This window comes from Lissotriton vulgaris, chromosome 2_1 (assembly GCF_964263255.1).
Source record: "Lissotriton vulgaris chromosome 2_1, aLisVul1.2, whole genome shotgun sequence".
In the NCBI taxonomy this organism is placed as follows: Eukaryota; Metazoa; Chordata; class Amphibia; order Caudata; family Salamandridae; genus Lissotriton; species Lissotriton vulgaris.
In genome coordinates this window covers 204,741,309-204,764,913 of record NC_141687.1, presented here as the reverse complement: position 1 = coordinate 204,764,913, position 23,605 = coordinate 204,741,309, and the positions used below count along the sequence as shown (strand labels likewise).

At 45.4% G+C, this 23,605-nt stretch overlaps 1 protein-coding gene across 9 annotated transcripts in view; it reads left to right on the top strand.

Moving 5' to 3' along the window:
* The window catches only part of LOC147729834 (complement factor B-like), an 877,333-nt gene that overhangs the window by 533,556 nt on the left and 320,172 nt on the right, over positions 1-23,605 (top strand). For 7 of the 9 annotated variants that reach the window (XM_086954737.1, XM_086954730.1, XM_086954734.1 and 4 more), the window contains one exon: positions 10,393-10,542. The exons of the other annotated variants lie outside the window; for them this stretch is intronic. In XM_086954737.1, the coding sequence (XP_086810863.1) occupies positions 10,393-10,542 (150 nt within the window). The remainder of the gene's footprint in view (positions 1-10,392; positions 10,543-23,605) is intronic. 9 annotated transcript variants of the gene reach the window in all.

Genomic DNA, 23,605 nt, shown 5'->3' with positions numbered 1-23,605 from the left:
TGCCCCTTTCAGTAGGCATTGGACATTCGGCCTGGCTACACCATCTCACGCTGCCCTGGATTTCGAACTGTTGATGTGTCCCTTAGTGGCCCATAACCAGGACTGTTCCTTGGGCATGTTGCTTCTGTACCACCAGTCCTTATGGCTGGTGGCCGGAGGTGATCCCTGTGCAACTGCACAGCATCTTCTGGATCTCAGTTTCATCGAAATCACCACAGGATGCCCATTTATGGTCTTGTTAACTGCTGGATACGAAGAGCATGTTTTTTCCTTTGAGCTTCTCAATTGGATGGCTAACATTTCTAATATGGAAGGTTCGGATTTGTTATTGGAATCATTATATTTTCACTTGGCATCCTACATCCTGGGTCCCGGAGATTCCCCGTAATTGGATATATTTTCCACGGCAAACCTTTTTTTTTCCAGTTTGACAATGGTCAGTATAGGAGACACTGACTATGAACTGTTGTGGACGTTTTGGGTCTGCGTATCACCTGATTTCTGTCTTCATTTGTGGTGCTACCATCCTGACCAGGGCTAGCGTGTTATATATCCTGAGCAGGCCCATTGTCATTTTCCCTATGTTAGCATGAGCCCGTTACAGACTGCCCTCTGCTTTGTGCACGTTACTATACAAACATATTTTGCCACACTGTACTTTCACACAGAACCTGCTGTTGTTTTCGTGTTCTGTTCTTTCCTGGGATTTAGTCTGAACACAGTAGACTAGGCCAAACAACAATTCCCCTTGTTCTTCTGTTTTGATCAGGTCCTAGCACATAGACAAAACACACAAATGCAGCTGTTGTTTGGGAACCTGTACTGTTGTCATATAGGTATGCAAAAATAGGTAATAAAACACAGGTGGAGAGGTAACCTTCCAGGGAAGAGATAGTGACTGCACCTGAGATGCAAAACTTTCATCTGTGCATGCTAAGGTACAGTGCCTGCTGTCAAACCCAGAGATCTTCTGATATATAATCACTTTTTCTACTGTAGAAGAGGAGGGAGGTTAGGTTATTCTGTCTTATACATTGACAGCTCCTATTATGATTGATGGACTACTTACTATGCTGACCGTATTTTCTTACTTATTGTGGCACATATACAGCATACTAGAGCATTATAGTTAAAATAAACATTTTCAACTTTTGTCAAGTCTCTGTCAAATCTTATTGTGGACTAGTATGAGTGTGAGAGCGAAAGGGTGTGTCCTGCAACTGCGATTCCTGAGATGGCTGGGAGTGTTGTGTTCTGGGGTGTCTAATCACTTGGTCCTCTGTGAGTGAGTAGGAAGGCAAGTCAGACACTATAGCTAATAGGTTCCAGGCTCATGGGTACTCTGGTGGTGGGATGACTCAGTCCCAGCCTACTAAGGTTCTATGATCCCAAGCATAGTTCAAGTACTCTACGGAATCCCTGCAACAACACTGTCCCTCTCTCCATCTCCATCCACTGGCAAGAAGAATAGAAATATAGGAGCCAACCAGTCATTTTCCTTCTCCAACAAGACCTTTGCCCTCAGAACTGGAGTTGGTCGACATACCTACAGAGCATCCTCTATGTAGCCCTCCTCCTCCCTTAGACCCTGTTCTGCATAGACCTCCACCTCCTTAGCTTCTGGGCCCGGAGCCATCATTTCTCAAGCCAACAACAGTGCCTCTGACCCCTGTTCTCCCGAAGTTCCCAGCACCAGGAGCATCCCAGCAGCCTTTCTCAACACGATGTACACGATTTTCACGAAGGCACCAGCGCAGTCCAGCACACCTTTGGGCCCAGTGGACCCACTGAATCTACAACTCTCTATCCCCTTTCAACCACAACCATTCAGCGCTGTTCCATTAAAGGCAATGTCTGCACCATATTGCTTTGATCCTGCACTCTGCTTCTCAGTCCCATAGCCAATGCCATGGACAGCGCCAATCCCACCTCCACCATCAACTTCACCATTGCTGCTGTCCCCTCCTGCCCCAAATACACCATCTCAACTAAATTTTTGTAAGAGTCTCTGATACAGTGAAGTACTTTCCTGTAGGTGAACCGGATCAAAATCCCATTGGATTCTATGGCCTGTCTTCAGCCATTGGTTTAAGTACATTGCCTGAGTTAGCTATGGACTTCCGTACTGGAGCCAGTGTCGGAGGTTTTACACTTGCACACAGTCACTTTGAAGGCTGCATAGATGTTAGACTTACAGTTGTCAACTACTGAAACAGAAACTAGAGTCCTTAGAGAGGTTATTCTTCCTTCATCAGCCTGCTCAGAAACACTTCTCACCTTCAGTGAGGCTCTGCTGGATCCTGTTATGGCAGCATGGGAGAAACCCTCATCTACGTTGGCAGTCAATAGGCTGGTTGCCTCCCATTATTGTTCTGCCGCTGGTGATCCTGCTTTCTTGCCAACACATCTACCTCCAAAGAGTCTGGTCATCCAAGCTTTCTGTTGGAGCACCCAATCTGGCAATGCTTTTCCTACCGTTTCTGCTGACAGAGAGTCCAAATGTCTGGAGGACTGGGGAAAGAAATTCTTACCTGTGGCCCTTCCAACGACTCAAGGTCATTGGGTCAGTACTGACCACCACCCTCTGTGTGTCTTCCCTCCGTCACAGAGAGTAACGGACATTCAGGAGATGTTACATCTTTTCAGCCAGGCGCAAGAGTTCTACTTCTGAGAGTCCTATGATTACTGGGTCCGCTGGCTTCCATTTGTCCTCCTAGTCATGCACGCACATTGGCACATGAGGGCCTGTGGGAGACCTGTCAGAGTCCTCCATGGTCTCCCCCAGCACTGTGATGGAAGTGGATTGTTGGGGGAATGAGAAGAACCTGACTTTAGGGATGGCCTTCACTCCCACTTCAACCATGACTACGGTGGTGAAGGATGCCTCCACCTAAGGGTGGAGAGCTCAACTGAAGGATTTGGAGATCATAAGTCTCTGTTCTTAAGAGGAGTAGGTGCTCATATAAACCTGTTGGAACTGTGGGCGATATGGCTGGCGCTCAAGGCCTTCCTCCCCTCCATCTTGGGTCGATCCATGCAGAACATGATGGACAACACAACTGCAATGTTGCATGTGACCAAACAAAGGGGATTAAAGTCTCTACTCCTTTTCCTGAAAGCATTGAGACTGTGGTCTTGAGCATACTGCCACAGGAGTCGCCTAGTGGGGTGTCTCTGAATGTCAGAATCAACAGCTTGTGTTATCTTGCCGATATCGAGTGGTGACTTCTCCCAGATGTCGTCTAGGACATTAACGCCCAGTGGGGCACTTCTCAGGTAGACATATTTACCTCTTCAGAAAATGCTCAGTGCCTGCAGTTCTACACCTTTCAGTATCCATTGAGGGAAGCCTTGAGGACATGTTTTAGTTGAGGTGGAACTTTCAGCTGCAATATGCGTTTTCGTCAAGACCCGGCCCAAGTTATTCTCTGTGCCGCAGACTGGCCAAGAAGAGTGTGGTATGCTGATTTTCTATACTTCTCCACTTGTCCACCCCATGACCTTCCACTAAGGCCGAACCTTTTCTTTCACTCTCGAGGGAATGGATCTGTGCCTACATGCTTGACAATTAAGCTGGGATACCTGAGCTCCTTTCAGCTGGCACCAGAGGTGGTAAACATCATCTTGTCTGCACGTCGCCCTTCCACTAAGTTTGCTTATTACAGCAGAAGGTGCAACATGGTTGCATGGTGTGTAGACAGTTGTGTGGATTCTCTGTAGGCCAACATTTCTCAAGTAATGCACTTTGCACTTCCTCTTGCTCAGACGGAATGTGCCATACCTGTTGTCAAGTGTTTTCTCAAAGGATGACCAATCTTTTTCCTACCACTCCCTCAACTGGACTTCCTGGTAGGGGGTTCCTTTATTTTTGATGGGTACTCCGTTTGACCCTCTTCATAGTTTGTATGTGGACCCTTTAACATGTGTTTTTTGTTCCAATTATGTCTGTGAAAAGGATTAGTGAGTTGCAAGCCGTTAGCTCTCATCCTCCATTCACTACCTTCTTCTCAGATAAGTTGGTGTTGAAAACCAGATCTGCTTTCCTCCCTGAGGTGGTCACTTCGGTCCATCATAGTCAGTCCATCACTCTTCTGGTCCGACGACCAGCTCTTTGCTGGCTACTGTGGTAACCAGAAACTGCAAGGTGATACAGAAGAGGACTTTATCTCAATGGATCATCCTCTGTATCAAGACTTGCTACGCCTTGGTCAAGAAAGAGTCCACCGGCGGGGGATCAAAGCCCATTTCACCAGAGCTATGTTCACCATCTCTGCATTTGCTTGAGGTGTACCAATTGCGGAAATTTGTAAAGTGGCAACGTGGGCTTCACTGCACACCTTTGCAAAGCATTTTTGCCCGGGCACAGAGATGCACAGAGATGGACATTTTACCAGATCCATCTTGCATGACTTTCTTGTTTAATCATCCTCCTGGTCAGGGAATTGCTGTGAACTGTGTTCTGCAGGTGAGGAATCTGCAAGTAGAAGTATCCATCAGAAGAAAAAGTTGCTTGTATTAATGATCTGTCTGGTGGATACTGCGGTAGTGCCGTGCTACCCTGTATTTTTAAAAACACATATATAGAAATGTATAAATATTTTGCACTACCGATTACCACTTTAATAAAGTGGTAATAAGTAGGGCAAAAATACAAAACCTAATACTTACTTAATACTTATCTACATTGGAATTAATAACGCAAAACACAGGCAAAGTATACCTAAAAACAACATGCCTGCCTTTTACAGTCATCAGCCAATCAGCTAATGACTCATCCCCCACATTTCGCTAAAATACAGTGGCAACAGATCTCACTAAGTTTAAATAACTTAAAACAGGTTTCTTGATCAGACTCCGGCTGTATTTCCATCCAAAGACTTCCCCGGTACCACTGTTTGACGACATGCCGACCATAATCCCCAATGCCGACTAAGTGATGCCCTGACGCTGCTCAATATTGAAGCCAGCGCCTTCCAGGCCTTACCTTACCCCGGACTTTCTGTACATTGACATGCCCTACCTATCTAAAGGGCCAGATGAGGAGGGGGTGTATGGTGACCCTGAGGGAAATAAACTGATATGAGGAGCTGGGTTACACCAGTGACTTGGATAGCGCCTCAGACTCTGGCATGCTTTCCACTCTGGGCCAGGCTTCTAAGGAAAGTGCATCTTTTGCTACTGTGAAAAGCAAGGCGGCAGTGGTGCTCAAGCTTTAGCTGCCTGCTGTAGAGGTCAGGAGCAATGACTTGATGGGGGTGATTCTACTTGGAGTGGGCTTGCCTGAGCCCCTTCTCCCCTTTAATCAAGCCCTCACTGAAGTGCTATTGGGGACCTGAGCGAAATCTTGTACAGGGGATCCTGTGTATCAAACTATTGCCTGTCAATATCGTCCCTCCCAGGGAGACCAAGCATTCCAATCCCAGCACCCCTACGCTGTGAGCCTGTTGGTGAAGACGTCAACTTCAAAGGTCAACCAGAGCGTGTTCTCTACCACACCATTCGATAGGGAATCCAATAGGCTGAGCACCTCTGGACTGCGCATATTTTCTTTCACCAGCCTTGCCATGTGGTTGGTGGTGACTGTATGGCACTTGGGACGATATTCCCATACACGGACACAGTTGCACAGCTGAATTGCCTGCTGCCTGAGGAGGGACTTGCCATCCTCAGCCAAGCTCTGGTGGACAGCAGTTTGTGATGAAGTTTGCCATCTGGTATAAACTTGTCACCACAGACTCCCTGTGTAGCGCCAAGGCTTCTAATGTGCTACTGCGGTGCCACACATGGTTCTTTGGGAAAATCCAGGCACCAGTGACCAACATGCCCAACAATAGCTCCCACCTTTTTGGTGACAAGGCCTACGTAGGGCGTGAGTGCTTTCACAAGAGCAGGGTCACTGTCATATCACTTGGCCTTTCCCATTGAAGACAGAATCAGGCACCACCTGCCACAATGGTATGCGATCACCTCCAACAAGTGGGTGCTTCAGATCATTCAAAAGGGGTACTTACAACTATTTGTGGGCACCTATCAGCCACTGCCACTATCCCAGACAGAGGACTATCTCACCCTGCTCAGTTAGGAAGTGCTGGCTCCTTTGGCCAAACGAGCCACCAAGAGGGTTTTGCACCAGACATGTGGCATTATTGTTATTCCCGCTACTTTCTGGTGCCAAAGAAAGACAGAGGTCTCTTTCCTAGATCTGTGCCCTCTCAATGCCTTTCTACAGAGAGAGAAATGTAAGATGTTCATGTTGGCTCAGTGCCTGTATGCCCTGTATGCTGGAGGCTGAATGGTAGCATTGGACCTGCAAGACACTTAGTTCCACATTCCAGTCATGCCAGCTCCCGTGCATTACCTGCAGTTCACGGTAGGCCACTAGCCTTTCCAGTTTGCTGTACTCCCCTTTGACCCTACCATTGCCCCTCAGGGGAATCATGAAAGTGATGGCAGTGGTTGCAGCACATCTTCAGAGACCTTGGGATCCAGTTTTGTACCTCGATGACTGGCTGTTGAAGCCAGTCTCGCCCCAAGCAGTCGACACCCACCCCCAGACTACAGCCAAACATTTGCACTTCATTATGAAGATGCCGAAGTCACACCTGACTCCTAAGTCGCTCCCTTTCATTGGAGCCATTGTGGATACAGTGCAGCTCCTCTCCTGTCCTCCCAAACTGGGAGTCCAGGATATTCGAGCTATGATCCTATTGTTTTGGCCTCAAACATAGAATTTGGTGAGACTGACTCTGAGGCTGCTGGGTCTGATGGCCTTCTACATCCTGATGATTAAGCACACCAGATGATATATGTGGGCTCTGCAGAGGAATCTGAAGTACCAATGGGTGCATCATCAGGGGAATCTCCCCAACCTGGTCCCGGTTTGAAGGATACTGCAAGAGATATGCCGTGGTGGCTGATGTACCATGATTAGGTCAGTGGAAGACGCCTCTCCCTACCCCACCCAGAGGACATATGGTGACTTATGCGTCCCTTCTGGGTTAGAGCGGCCACCTGGGAGAGGTGAAGACGACTTCGGCGAAGTCGCAGCTCCAAATACATTTGTTGAAGCTGAGGACTATTCATTTGGAATCCATCAATGGGAGGCTGGTACAGGTGTTCACTGACAAATCCACTGCCATATGGTATTGCATCAAACATGGCGGGTGGGATCTAAGACCCTGTGCCAGGAGGATATTGACTGGAGGGACAGGACATCTCCCTCGTCATGCAACATCTGACTGGCTCCCAGAATTCCAGACCAGACAAACGCAGCCATCGATGCCTCGCATATCACAAATGGTGACTACATCCGGAGTTGGTGCATGGGCTCTTTCTTCTGAGAGTAAGAAGAGCCTTAATTCAATCTGTTCGCAACTGCAGACAATGTTAAATGTCAGCAGTTCGATAGGCTCTCACGCGGAGACGCCTCCTGCTCCAAGTGGAACTTGGGACTCCTGTATACCTTTTGGAAGATACCGGTACTGCCCCATGTTTTCAAGAATGTCAGACCGACCGCGCCCAAACCATCCTAGTGGCTTCGGATTGGGCATGGAGAGTGTGGTATCCAGACCTGAACATGAGCATAGCTCCTCTGGTCAGGCTGCCTTCTCTGGAGGATCTCCTGATGCAGGACAGGGTAGGGCTCTGTACCCAGACCTGCACACTGTCCACCTTCATGCCAGGAGATTGAGCGGCAACAGTTGACAGGTTTTGATCTCCCGCTGAGGTCTATTATGTCATCTTGGCTGTCAGGCATCATTCCACTGAGACTGTGCACACCTGCCATTGGGATACGTTTGTGGCTTGGTGTTTATTCAACCCTCCCTGTCTAATTCACAAGTTGTGACTCATTTGTTGTAATATTTGCAACATTTGGACAATTATTTGGTCCTCACTTACCTAATGTGTTCTCCCTTTGAGCCCCTGCATAGCTGCACTCTGCAGCTCTTAACCATTAGTTTTCCTGGTGCCCATTACGTTGTCAAGGAGAGCCAGTGACCTCCAGGCTTTGTCAGCCAACCCACCATTTACCAACTACTCCCCTGACAAAGTATTCCTTCAGACACGTAGCTCTTTCCTTGTGAAGGTGGTCACTCCCTCCCATGTCTGTCAGCCAAAAGTATCCCTCTGCCTGCTTCCCCTCACCCCTCCTAAGAGGAGGAGAGACTCAATTATTTGGACCATAAGTGAACTCATGCCTTCTACAATGATCATACTAATAACCATCAGGTGGACAATCAACTCTTCATTGGGTTCACCAGAGCAAAGAAGGACAAGGCCATGCAGAAATAGACTTTATGGTAGAAGCCAGTTTTCAGACCCGCCTATGGGGAGGTATTGCTGAGGAATCTGCAGTTAAAAGTCTCTATCAGAAGAACAAGTTACTTCCCTTTGGTAACGGATTATGTAGTAGAGACTCTATCTAAGTACAGGTTTGTCACTGACTCTCCCATCCTCCTCGCTATGTAAACTGGATTGTTTGCCCACAAGATCCCATTAGACACTGCACACTGGTAAAGATAACAACATTTTTTTTTTACGTGGCTCTGCATTTTTGGTGTTGAAATAGTCACAAAATAAACTGATGTCAGCACACCTTGGTGTCGCCAATGTTGGCACTGCAACTTCAATTCTGACATGGACACCGCCAACGAGAGCAGAACAAAGCCACCTACCGGCACGCAGAGGTACTACTCATGATTTTCGGGATCTATGGTGAGGAATCTGCTGTTAAATAGTCTCTACCAGAAAAGACATTACCAAAGGTGAGTAACTTGTACATTACTCCGTGCTCCACCGACATGGTACTTGAGCACTTTTGCAACAAAAGGGGCACTGCCAGATCCCTTGCCCTTTCCTTATCAACCCGGCACAACAGCAGTCCTTTCGCCCCTACTGTGGATGTGGAATGGCATCTTTGGGCGACCACAGTATCTAGAAACCAACAAGGTGTACAGAGTTCCCCGCAGTGGATGGACTGAAGTTAAGAAAGCCTCTCTTTCTAAAAGTGTCTGGAATAGGGATTAAAGTAATCCCTTACCGGAATTAAGGATGCCTCACACAAGTCAAAGGTTGGACGGCTATTGCCATCCCACCCGATGATCGTACAGTGTCATCATTGGCTTCCTGCTCCTGCGGCGGGCTGGCGATGCAATGCCCGTCGGGTGGCACTCAGTGCTACGCTTTAGCGGAGTTCTTTTATTCCTTCGCCAATGGATGCATGTGTGTAAGGGGCCTAAAAAAGGTGCAAAAGTGAGCGTGAGTGTGGTTTAAAAGAGGTCAGTAGAGTCCATTTAAGAAGACTTTAATAACATGGCTCACTGCCTCATTAAAAATTGGTGAAAGTGAGGGGTATTGAGGCGTGACGGTTAGGGTGATCAAGCCTCATTCAACCCTCAATCAAAGACGTGGTCGACATGTTTCATGCCTCTAAGGCAATTCATCAGGACCAAATTGCTCATCAACTTGCTGTAGATTCCCCAGTGGTTGAAGGAATCAAGTATACGACCTGAATTGTGTCGCAGGAATACCCTTTGTTGTAGGACCTCCCCAATACTAGGAAAGGAAACAAAAGGGGGTACAATCAAAAATATGTCTGTTTTAAATTGGTATATACATGTGATAATAACATGCTGGTGAGGTTGTGGTCAAGGGTTAAAACCCAAGTGTAGTGATAGCACTAGTGTCAGAGAGGTTTTTTGAAAAACTAGGTGAAGGAAACAAGGGTGGGAAATATGTCCTGCATGCGCCATATGTGATAAACGTTTGGGATGCATTAATTTAATTCACATATGCGGCAAGCCACACCATGCTTAAAAACCACACATGTGTGTAAGGCAGGCATAGGTCGTTGTGCGCATTCACACAGAAAATTAATATCGAAAAATTCACCCTTACAACAAATTAACTGCTTGGAAGACCGGCATATCAATAGGATGGACCCTAGTACTTTAGGAATGGTCACACCTGCCATACCTAATACAGCAACCTGTCCAGTACTTTTGAGGATTGAGTTGCAGAGCCCAAAAAGAATGTGTGCTCTGCTACCCCGTAGGCTGTATTGTTGAAATCGGACTGTACTGCAGGGTAATGTCGTGAATTCGGCATACTGCCATGTAGTACTCCAATTGCCCTCCTTCATGTTTTTCACACTAAAATGGTTTTGCATGAATTTTGCTTGCTACAGATTTTGAAGTAGTATTATTCTCTAGTTGGAACACTACAGCATTATCCTAAGGTAATACAGTGAACTGGGAGCCTTACCTATAGTGTATAAATCGTATAGTAATACTACAGATTTAGCATGCTACTGTGTACGTATTCCGAGCAAATGTAAAAAATGTGGCACTGTATTGCAAGCACACTGAGGTTAATTACTTTTTCGTCTTGCAGATATCATTGCCATTGGCATTGGGGCAATTCAAAAGAAATCTCTGGAAAGCCTGGGAGTATTAAAGGACACAGAGGAAGAAGGTCGCCAATACACATTCTACTTCCCAAACTATGATGATTTGGACATGGTCTACAGCACACCACTCATAGGTGATGGTTGTATAACTTAATCTATGCCAGTGACATGAGTAGGATGTCCCATCCTCGAATTGCTTTTTATAGGTGGTCTTTCTTCTTCTGCTGGATCCTCCCATTCCATACCCTTTTTGCTGGATGTCTCACACAAATGGATGCTGCCAATTTAGAGACTCTGGGTTTCCCCTTCATCCAAGGCTCCCTTCATGAAGGATGTTTCACTGTTCTCTACAGCAGTCATTTTGAGGAGTCAACAATCCCCCCCCTTGTGCCGAAACAACCGGAAGACAGAAACAGATATAAATGATTATGAGCACCAATAGAGCAAATGGATGGTAGATTCCTACCATAGTGCTAAAACAATTAATACAGGCAGGTATGTAAATACATGACAATAATACTGCGTACTCCTATGATGCAAACCTAACTAGATATACCTACGTGCACCTAGCATGTATGTAGGTGTAGAGCCAAGAATCCCCCTAAGCTGAAGCCAACCCCATTACCAGAAGTGAGAGATTGTGGGACCCCGTCTTGGTCTCGAGATGGACAACCCGCGAGGGATGCCAGACCACTGAGAGCTGGAGTGTCTGCAGGAACCTCAGCATCTTGTATCAGTGTGTCAGAATGAAAGTCCTTCTCCTCTGCCTGCCTCAGCAAACATTCAGCGGCTTCAAATATAACATTGAGGTACCCCTCAGGTTGTTTTAATTCACCACCCACCACTTCCCCACACACTCACACTCACCATCAAAGTTTTCTAAAGAAGCTCTCTGCAAAAGAGCCCTCTCATGGGGCCCGTGGGTTATTACAGCGCCAACCCCACAAGGAGCAAAGCCCGATGAGTACACATGACACTCTCACTGGTGTGTGAGGGCACCACTTCCTATTAAGGAAGTACCCATTCAACCTCTATACCACTTTTCCAACCTGTGATCCAGCACCATAGGAACCGTTACCCTATAGTATTGTTATAATAGTTCTTGAGAGCAAGGGTACTGGACCTCTTTTCAGCTCCCCGTCCCCCTCTACTTATAGATATTGATAATTTTAAAGGTAGCAAATTTCTGTGTGTCTCTCTTCTAATTGAAAATAACACTCAAAGTCAGCGATTAATGTGTGCCAGTGATTGATGGCACAAAAAGAACTAATTCTCCCAGGGCTTCTGGGTAAAACATTCATCTTGATTGCATTTATCCTGCCTATCCAAGAGATGAATGCAGACCCCACCTCCGTAATTTGAATTGAAGCTGCCACAACAGAGGAGGAAAGTTGGCCTTATAGAGGTCAGTTAATTTGGGAGTGATTGTAACACTCAAATAGGCAATTTCTTTGCGTACGCAGCAGAAGGGAGATGTCTCCTCGACCCTCGCCATTGTCGATTAGGGCAGAGTCATTTTAAGTAGAAAAGATTTAGATAGATTGGCTTTAAATCCTGCTGCCTTCCCGAAAAAGCTGAGTTCACTTTGAATAGGCAGCAGCGATGTCTGTAGGTCTGTAATGGATAATAAAACATCATTGCAAAGAGCGAAATTTTGTGTTCATCTGGGCCAAATTTGACCCATATATATTGGGGTTAGCTCTTATCTGCTTTGCAATTGGCTCTATGCAAAGAGCGAACAGCATGGGGGAAAAGGGGCAACCCTGCCTCGTCCCCCTTGAGAGTGGAATTTTTTTTAAGCTTCAACATTCACAATGACTCAGGATCTGGGGGGATGATAGTTAGCATGGACCATTCCGATAAAAGACTCACCGAAGCGGTGAAGGGTGCGACACAGGGAGGACCAGTCAACCCGGTCAAAGGCCTTCTCTGCGTCAAGTGAGAGGAGGGCCGCCGGGACGCTCTTGTTCTGCACTTTGTCTATCAAATGTATCATTCTGCGCAAGTTATCATAGGTTTGTCGACCCTTAATAAAGCCCAACTGGTTGGGATGTATTATCGTAAGTAGGACATTTTCTAGCCAACTGGCCAACATTTTAGAGTATAATTTAGCGTCCAGATTTAAAAGGGCTATGGGCCGATAGGAAGCAAATAGTTGCGGATCCTTCCCAGCTTTGGGGAATATTGTAATTAGAGACTCCCCCATGGGGAGTCTCTAATTACATCATCGATGGGGATACCTGTTGTGCAGCAGCTATTTCATTGAAGAGGCTTGTCAGATGAGGGTTTAACTCCGCATCAAATGTTCGGGAAAACTGAGCTGTTAGCCCATTGGGGCCGGGGGCTTTCTGAAATTTAAGAGCGTCTATCGCTTTTTGAATATTTTCTATCTTGATTGGTGCGCTAAGCTCACTATTGATGGAAGAGGGAACCTGTGGTAAGTCTGGTGAGTCCAGGTAGCAGGACTGGTCCTACTCAGTTAGAGATTCTGCAGTTTAAAGTGAGCAATAGAAGTCCCTGAATGCGTTTGCTTTTCCCCCCTCACTAGAGTGTGTGACGCCCATGTCATCGACTATGTGTTTAACATACTCTTTTTCTTGTTTCGCTCTGAGTTGTTGCGCCAGCCGCGGGCCTAGTTTATCGCCCCCATCATAGCCACTGTCCTGAAGGCGTAGGATTGTGTTTTCCGCCCTGTTGCTGTATATGGCTTGTAGTTTCCCCCTCACTCGTGTAAACCGCCTCAGGGTCTGAACCGAAGGGCCCTCTTTGTGTGCTTTTCCGCCACACAGAGCTCCTTTTACTAATAAGAGCCACTCCCCCATATGCTGTTGTTTAAAGAAAGTAGCTAAAGCAATATATTTACCTCTCATGACTGCTCTGAGAGTATGACCAACCCTCACTTTAGTCTCGTTTAGGGTTACGCTACCTAACCTGCCGTCACCCAGCGAGCTATTTCCATTTTTTAACTGCAGTAGGGGGACCCCCAGAATAAAGTGGTTTCCGGCACCCCCTGCTACATTTTAAATCACTCTTTTTCTTCAGGATACTGATTGCCCTGACCCACACACCTGCACTTCACCAATAGGCTGTTGGACAAAAAGATCTCCGCCAAAGAGCCCCTCTCTGAGGTGAGCCCGTTGGGGATTGCACCGCCTCCCCGACGAGGAGCAACGCCTATGATGAAGCATGACACCCTTCTGGGTGTGTGAGGCAAACACGTCCAACATAATGGATGCCCAAAGGTGTAACATACACACCTTCGGTCGAGCCAATCTGTTCAATCTTCTTTAGGAACAGTTCAGCAACCCCCCTTTGTTGAAACGTGTAGTCTACAAGGGCATAAGCTGATACTGGACCTTCCTCCCCCTCTCTCTGGGAGGTAATTGGTGCCCGTCTGATCAACTGATCCCTCTCCCTCCTTCTTGACGACTGCTCTGAGAGTATCCCAATTTTTTACGTGGGTAGTGTCTCAGGGGTCACTAGTGATAAACAAAATCCTTAATTGCCATCCTCAGGTTGTCAGGGAGTAGTCTGTCTCTAGTTAGGAAATTGGGGAAGTACCATCTAGCAAGTTTAGAATGCGGAGCTGACCAAGTGAACGACACTTTCAATGGAGCATGATCTTAGAGGCAAATTGGATGCAAACAAGCCCCAGCAAGTGACTGGCGGAGTGTTTGGCTAGGGAATATATAGTGAATCTTAAAGTATGATCTGTAAGAGTGAGAGAAGAATGAGTAGCCTTGTGTTGAAGGATTGAAAGCCCGCCAATAATCCTCCTGCCCCAAGCGTTGCCAGAATGCCCTGAGGGATTTATTAAAGACTCCCCCTGCAGAAATGTGTCGGTGGGTCGTGTCTTCAGTAGGGCCCCATATAAGATTACAATCGCCCAGCAGGATTATGTCCCCTGAGGCGAAGCCCTCCAGAGCCAGTAGAAACGTGAGGAGAAGTCAGATTTACCTGCATTGGGTGGGTATACTATGGGTATAGTGCATGGATGACCCCACAAGACCCCCTTGACCATAAGGAACCTCTCCACCTTGTCAGAGTGAGTGGCGTGATGAAGGAAATGGATGGAGGAGTGGAAAAGGAGGGCAACCCCATTCTCAGAGGCATAGCTAGGGGGGTGGAGGGGGCAGTCCGCCCAGGTGGCACTATTTTGAAGGCGCCCGGGCGGCAATGGCCCGTTCCAGCAGCCTTTATAATTTATTTGGGGACACTTGCTGACATTACTGTCAGTTAGTGTACCCAAATAAATTATAAAGGCCGCCGCAACAGGCAAGTGCTGCGCGGCGGCTGTCTGAAGAGCAAGCGCTGCGCAGCAGCACCGCACGTGACTTCCTAGTTACTGTTTCCTGCTGCTGCCCGATGCGGCGTCAGTGGTTGTCAGCAGTGCCTCGCTACGTGCCTGAGATTAGTTGTGGGAGGCTTTAGGGGCAATAAGCGTGCCTCACACGCAGGAAATATTTTCAAAAATGTGTCCCTGGCTGTTACTGGACTCACCCAACCCAACCTAAGGATCTTAGCGGCCTCCGCAGCCCAGGGCATACTTTGGCTGCTGAACCTGAATCATGCCCCAGCACTGGGAGTCAGTGGGGCTACGAGGAGGCTGGGCTGTACCGAACTGCTGCTCATCTGGAGTGAGGTACTTGTATCTCTCACTCTGCTAGTTTTTAATAAAATTAAGAAGAATGTGCCTTTAAATTATATACAAAAAGGAGGGGTTTGACAGCGTGCACACCTTCTTTATTTTCTTCTTGTCAGGAATTCTTATTACATTTTGAATTTGATTGCGTGCAAGCCCTTGCAGTTTTTAAACAAGGCGGATTGTATTGGAATTCATGACAGGTTCGATAATAAGCACGCCTGCATGCGTACAATGAATTTGTACAACAGCTAATGTTAACAAGAGATATAGGATTGTATATAATTAAGGTTGTATGTCATAGGGTGGGCGGGGCAGTTAGGTTTGATGTGTGGTGGGGGAGGAAGTGTAAATTATGCTGCTTGTTAGACAAAGCACTGACACATTTTACCTTGGCACAAGCAGTAGATTTTGGGACATGTAGTAGATTTGGATTTTGGCAAATATCACGAAGGACGGATTTAGAAGAGTGGGTTCACTTCGATTGTATCAGGGTTACCAGGGTAAGATGAAGGGGAGGTTACTAGAGTAAAGACGTCGGCATGTTAAATAAATCACTAATGATTATGAAGTACATGAAAGGAAAGGTTACTGCCTAATGCAGCAAGGATGAGCGAGATATAGGGTCAATTGAAGGTGGTTACGAAAAGGAGGAGGGTGAACACAGAGCACCGGTGTTAAAAGCACAGGTTTAGGAAAGCATGCAGTACTTGGAGGCTAGTATTTCAATCGTGAGGCGTTTATGGAAGCTAATTTAGAAGGTAAATGTCCGGGGTGACTTAGCAGTTGGGCAACAATTCGTTTATGAAGGGCTGTCATGTAAATGTATTGGGATGCAAGCTTAAGGGTAGTGGAGAGGTGGTTTTGGGCATCAACTTAGGGGTAGCTCTAGGGTTACATTTAGTGGGAAAAGCGTTAATTTATACAAGGTGAAAACAGTATAATTCAGTGTAGATATCAATGCATTGTATTGATTCGAATGCTCATTTTGACAACAATGTTTTTTAATTGTAGAGTACCCCTGACAAAGGGCCGGAAATAGGCCCCAAATGGATTGGGTTATTTGGATCAATGAATGAGGATTATTTATGTATCACGATACAGTATAAGGCCAGGATTGGCATGTCTGCAGTTGATAAGGATTTAAAGAACATAAGTTGTCTCTCATTTGACAACTAAGGATGAAAACGTTAAAGTTGGAAGAAATTGGAATAAAAATGATGACAATGGTTTATTTTGGCATCAAAGTCATGCTTAATTTATGCTGTGCATCCGATTGGGGTGATATATCGCCCCATTTCTACAGGTTCCTTTAAATTATACAGCACTGAGCCACACTGTGACGAAGTTGTGGGAAGCTGTGGTGGCAATCAGCACTGGTCACACCACAGAAATTATTTAAAACATCAAGTGAGCCCTGCCGCCTGTGACTCTCCCCATCCCGCCCCATGAACCGCTGCTGCTGTGGAGCTCAGAGCATTGGGTTGTGCAGCTTTGCTGCTTAGCTATGTTTGAATAATGCCCGGGCGGCATGGTTTTCCTCAGGAGTAATTGTGGCTACTACGAGGCAGCTGCGCGGTACTGAATTGCCGCACATCTTGAGTCAGTGCATAGAGTGAAGTAATGGTAAACTAGCAGCGCCTAGTGCAGTCATGATTATCTTCAGCTGCCTGCTCTGTTACAAGCTGTAGTTTTGCAGTCACTCACAGCCTGGGTCAGTTGAATCACTCATTTTCATGAGATGCGGCACTCCAATCGTGTTAGGCCGCTCGGTGTTTTTAAGCCACACTGTGTCACTTAAGTCAATAGAGCCGAGTGTAGCTCTGACAGCATGTGGGGGTCATGGTGTGATTTGTGCCTTGGGCAGATAGAGGTTCCCTAACCGGGGGAGGGGTGGGCGCAGACCTCTCAGGGTTAATGATTTTTATTACGGTTGGAGTCGTTAGCTTTTGGAAAAAAACATTTCTACTCATTTATGTTGCATTTTTTTATTCAACCCAAGGGTGTTTCCCTCGTCTTCATTGCTTAATGTTACTCTTGTGAAGGTGCCACTTATTGTCATTGAAATGTCACTCATAATTTCACTGAAATTATGAATGGTCACACATAGCAGTCTGAAACCTTGGCAGCTATGGTGCTTTTTCTGCTATGTGTACAGGGAGTGGGTTGCAGGCTGTGGCCTTAACCACAGGGACAAACCGGCACAGTAACAGGGGCAGTGTTTTAAAAAGGCTTGCACTTCAAGATACTCTTCTCTTCAGTAATGGAACTTTTGTTTCACAGTTTTGTAGCAGTACAGAGGTGTTAAAAGTACTACAATGTTCATTGTATATTGAGCAGTTTTTGGGCAACACACAGTGTCAAGTAAACTCTGGATCTAGTGGCAGGTTTCATTTGTGTGAGGTAGCGCAGGTGGTTAATGTCATAGCTGCCAAGTATTCACATTGCTAATGTGACATTTCCATTGATGCTGTAACTTATGAAAGACATTCCACAGCGAAATCTGACACTTCAAAAACATTTTATACTGTGTTAAAATAATGAGTTGCATATTCATTGTGCTTGAAGTCATAGGCTGTGACATTGTAGCACTTTAAATACAGAAGTTGTTAACCACCACTCCTTACCCACCACCACCAGGAATCTATTCCTTTACTGTTACAGTCTGTAGTGACTGATTAATCAATAAAATATCATAATGCAAACAAATGCATTTCCTACTGATCACTTTTACTTCGATTTATCTTTAAACATACAGTGTGCCTTTATTTTATATGCTGTTACCTGAAGGTGAAGACAATCGAAACTTGGGACAGAATAAACATATTTGGTCCTTCCAGCTTTGTTTTTAACTTACTGCCTCTCCCAACCCTCTTCCCCCTCATCCGGCCCCAACTGCAGAACTCAAGTTAGTTTAGTGATCAGGTGCATTGGACTCACCTGTAGTATCCTGAAGGTGCTGCCAGAGGAATTGTGGTCAAACGCAGTGTGGTGGACCGGTCTGCAGACATTGCTGAGATCATGGACGGGTCAGATAGGGGACAGGGGACAAGGGTCCTGCACAAGCTGTGATGTTATGAGTGAGATGTCACAAACAGGGTAGGTAGAACTGATGTAAATATGGGTTTTCTTCTGCTTTTCCTTCAGCGGCGTAGCTGGGTGGGGGTGCTCCACCCCAGGCGGCACTATTTTGGGGACGGGGGCTGTCTAGCCCAGGACCCTGTTATGCAGTGCTTCATTTGAGCCAGTGGTTTCCGGTGTTCGGCATCAGCATGTAATTGCCAGCACCGGAACGTAATTGCCCGCACCTGCACTTATGACAGTTGTCACATGGTGGCGTTGTTTGTGTAATTTAAAGATGGGCAGAAAAACAGTTGTTTGTTAATTCAATATACATTGACAACAGCTGATACCTGCCACCAGAGTCATTCTTAACGTTTTGGCAGCATCAAACAGTCTGAATTGTCACACTCCAGTGTGATGGTTAGTAGTTGTGTAAGTACAGTGGCAATGTGTGGTGCAAACTGCGGTGGCCTCCTGATGAGGGCCCAGCACTTATTTTTTTTTTACAAATTAAGCACTGGTGTCATGTATGTGCATGTAACTTGCATGATCAAAGTAACTATTAGCTGCGATACTACGTGTTTCTTGGACCTCTTACAGGTGCTCGCCATCCTTTTTCCCCCAACACCTCCCCAGGGGGGCGGCGATCTGAAGGATAGCCCCGGGCGCCACAAGCTCTAGCTACGCCTCTGCCCATTCTGTTTAGTGATGGACGAAGATCAGAATATCAAGGGATAGGTTTTATGTTTTAGGTGTATGTCTTCCCCCTTCTTTAAGTGGGTTTCCTGTAGTGCCACTATCTGAACCTGGTGGTCTCCCAGGTACTTCCACAAGTGTTGCCTTTTGTTCAGAGAGTTAAGCCCCCTCACTTACCATGATACACAGCTAAAAGACATTTAGTCCGGGGCATGCGGCGCCCCCCCCTCAGCATCCCCACCAGCTGTAAACCCCCTACCATCTCAGCCCGCCACCCCTCACCTCTCCCACCCCCTTATAGGACAGTCGTAAGGACCGCTTTGTAGAGCACCACAGAAAAACATTAACAACCAGCATAAATAGTGTCTGTGAGCTGGGAATTTCACAAAGTGATCGGAGATCATCACCCTAGGTAGCTACAGGGGCAAGTCCACATCTGCTCCCTGAGCCCCGTTGCATGGATAATGAAACACTGGAGTCACTCAGTCAATTATTTAAAAAACACAATTAAAAGGCGGAACCAGACCAGCTATTCTGGACTGTGAATACTGCCACTCTTTGTAGCACCGCATGACCAGAGTCATGAAACAAAACTAATTAGATCATATATCAATGCACTTTATTACTATAGAAATATTTCTGTTATTCATACCTATATTCTCAAGTACAAGAAATACATTGACTTGCAGAGTACTGATATAAATTATCAATCCCAGAATGGTGGGTAGTCCAAATATTACTTAAGTTGGCAAGATACACTCCAAAACAAGGAAAAGAGAGAGGGGGACAAAACCAATATTCCTATATTAACCTATATTAACCACCCCTTTGCAGCTGTATTGTGCTATTTTTTTAATACCACAAAGTTATTCCTAAACCTAACCGATTAAAAGTCACAATAAAACAGACAATACTGCTTTATTAAATGTCAGTTGTTACAGTGCAGTGCATTTTATTACGGTACACTACATCGTGGTACCCACATTGATGATTACCATTGCATTACAGTCTTTTACTTCATAGAACCTTCACAAAGCAGCTTGGTAAGTAGTGAGCCTACCCACTGTGCATGTATATCTGTGTGTGTATATATATATATTTATATATATATATATATATATATATATATATATATATATATATATATATATATATATATATATATATATATATATATTCACTGAAAAAACCATAGGTTTTAGCCCATATATAGTTAGGGATTAGCATTTTCAAAACCTTAATTTACTCGCACAAAACCATAGAAATTCGCATATATAGTTAGATGCAATAACTATATATCGCGCACCCGCAACCCACTGCTGATGATGTCACATATTACATCATTCATGACATGGTCAGTGACATCACTGATGACATCACTGATGACATCTCAAATGACATCACTGATGACATCTCAAATGACAACATCCAGTGACTGTATGTTTCTGTAAAGTTAAAATATGTCTTAGATATTGAAGAATGAGTGGATGTATAGGTGTTTGGATGAAGGATTTAGTAGGTGCATGACTGACTGTATGAGTGAGTGATTAAATGTGTCTCACTGAGTGCATGGGTTAGTGACTAAACTGTCTTAATTTGTGCATCATTATGTCTGTTGTTCTGTAAACTGCTGCATGTGTTGATCAGTAGCTATATGAGTAACTATATGGGTTATTGATTGGTTGCCCACATATTTGTATGGGAGAGTGAGTGTGTGAGTGGGGGTGGCTGGGAGGTGTGTGACTCTGTGCATAGATGTGTGAGCAGTTGATTCACTAGATGTATGGGTTCAAAAGTGCATGTGAAAACAGCTGTATGGGCGGTTGACTATCAGCATGAGTGCATTGGTGAGTAATTGGATTTATCAGTGCTATATGTCAAAGTAAGTACATATGTAAAACACAGTACATGTAAGAGTTGACATATATAAATAACTGTGCATAAGAGCCAGTGAATGTGTGAGTGGCTGTATGGATCATTCTGAACTTGTATCAGGGATTGTATAAGAGAGTAAATATGTGTTAGTATATGTTTGATTAAGTAAGGTGTGTATAACTGTATAATTGAGGAAATAGAGGTGTGATTGATTCTTTGCATGACTGACTAGGTGTGTGAGTAACTCCATGGATGAGTGACAGTCTGTGAGAGTCTGTTTACACTGATTGTATCTAAGGTTATATTAGAGTCTGAAGAGGTTGATCGTATTATCACATGAATGATATCATCAGTGATGTGATCAGTAATGACAAATGAAATGTTATCAGTGATGTCATTAGAGATGTCATCAGTGATGTCATCAGTGATGTCACTGACCATGTCATGAATGATGTCATTTGAGATGTCATCAGTGATGTCATCAGTGATGTCACTGACCATGTCATGAATGATGTAATATGTGACATCATCAGCAGTGGGTTGCGGATGCGCGATATATAGTTATTGCATCTAACTATATATGCGAATTTCTATGGTTTTGTGCGAGTAAATTAAGGTTTTGAAAATGCTAATCCCTAACTATGAATGGGCTAAAACCTATGGTTTTTTCAGTGAATTTCAATGGTTTTTTAATAGCAAATATCAAAAGCTGTAAAATGTCAAGTACGTGATAGGTAAAAACTTTTTCGTGTTTATGCACGCTGATGTGCTTTGAACGCTGCCCCCCCCCCCTCTTTTCTCTAAGTAGTACTCTCTCTTTGCAGATAGTGAAGGGTAGTTAACGCAGGCCTTTACCCCCGTTGTAATCCGTCGTGCCTGCTTGTCTCTCCATTTGATTGATTGTTATCCAAGCATTTACTGTTTTACAATTGGTTCTCTTTGGTTCATTCTCTATTTACAAACAAGCACAAAGTCGCAATACTCTGTTTAGTCTTTGCAGATTGTGATAAATCGTTGAAAAAAAAAAAATTAATCGAGCAAAATCAGTAGGCCACTAATGGAATCTCTTTTTGACCTCGCTAAAATAGAAACATTAGGAACAACCCTTCTTGAGAAATACGAAAATAGTGAGATGAACTGAGCTCCACACCATGAGGACTGCAAGACAGCTCGGCTCCGCCACCCACCCCGCCAAAAATAACGATAAACTCTATGCAAATATTATAAATATATACAACACACCAGCAAAGTAACAGGGTAAAACATTTTATTAAATAACTATTTACATAACTATTTTATACTTTTTGTTGCCTGATCCGGCTAGCTCAATCGATCGAGTATGAATCTCATAAACTCTGATAGCAAGCGTTGCTGCTGATGCTATGCAGACAAAAACTGGTTTTCAGTTTGTACATTCATCAAGATTTTTCCATCCAAGGCTGGTTGAGAGTTTGTAGAACGATAGCTTCAGATTTTCAACATACGGTGTGGTGGCGCCGACTGGGAGGGGGCGCTTGTCTCCTGCCCCCTCCCCAAGTCGTGTTGCCCTGATGTGGCCTAAGATCGCCCCCGACATAGGCGGCCGGCTCCCGGGGTCCGGCGGAACTTTTTGCCTTTTGATGACTCATCCATTCTGGACCTTGTCCCACAATCCGTTTGACCTGAAGACACGCTGTAGTGGGGTGCCCCTTTACCGTTTCAGTTGCCATTCCGCCCGCTTTTGCTACACTGTGCCTCTTCCGCCATTCAGCTGTTTACCGCCCGCTCTTGCGACTACAGCGTCTCGCTCACCATGTAGTTGAGTTGCGCCCACTCTTGCGGTGCAGCGATAGGCGGTTGCCACAAGACTCTCAAAATGGCGGCCGGCTCTTCAGATTTGGGCGTGATCCACTAAAATGGCCCTGGGACACCTTGGAACTCGGACGCTTGTCTGCTAGGGCTTGGGCCCCCTTCTCGAAAGCGTCCCCTGAGCCTTGAAGATTCTACAAAAGTCTTGGGGGCCCCGACTCCCGCAGGCTTCTGGTGGGGAGCGGCTGCCATGATTGCTCGTGGAATGGCCACGACTGAGCTACGAGATGGTGGTGCTCTCATGCTGACGCCAGCTTCAGTCTGAAACATCCAGAAACACTGTAGACTATCAGTTCCGGTAGCGCCCCAACGTGACCCGGTAGGGAAGAACTTGCCCTCCCCTCTTTGACTGATGGTTCTTGTTGCCTGTCCCTTCTGTTGTCATTTAACAGAACTTTTTATACTACTGAAAGGGGTTGTGTTCCGACCGCTGGTTGGTGGAGACATTTTGACTATATTCTGGACCTACGTTGTCGCGTAATGCGTTATATGACACGCCGCGTTAGCGCACCCGGAAGTGCTCCGGTGCGCGAAGCGCAGCTTCCCGGAAGCGATCCGGGGCGCGGCGCGTAACGTAAGCATAACACGTCATGTGACTTGTTTATAAAACTTTTCATTGGTTCATTTTACTTTTGTTATTCTAATGATGAAAGGCTTGGTCATATGACCTAAAAATTACGCTTTTCATTGCTTTCGAACATTATTTTTTCTTAAAAATATATGTTATAATGTTCCAGGCTAATGTACTTTCCCGGAAAATTTACAACTGTCCTGCAAGTAAAATATATTCCTTTTTTAGCAAAAGGGCGTTTCTTCGTCCCATGACGGAGCCGTTGAGCAAAAGATGCTCGGCCTGCTGTCTTAGTCGCCGATACGCCTGAATATCAGATTCTTATCGATCACTTTATGTTGCAGGAGTAAAAAACAGCCCTTGACCATTTAGCTTAACTGCGTTCCTGCGTATTATACCTTTTATCCGTCATATAATTGGACTGCTTTATTTCACTTGCCTTTTACTAATTCGAAAACAGTGACTAAAATTAAAAACTTTACCAATGTAAATACTACTACCA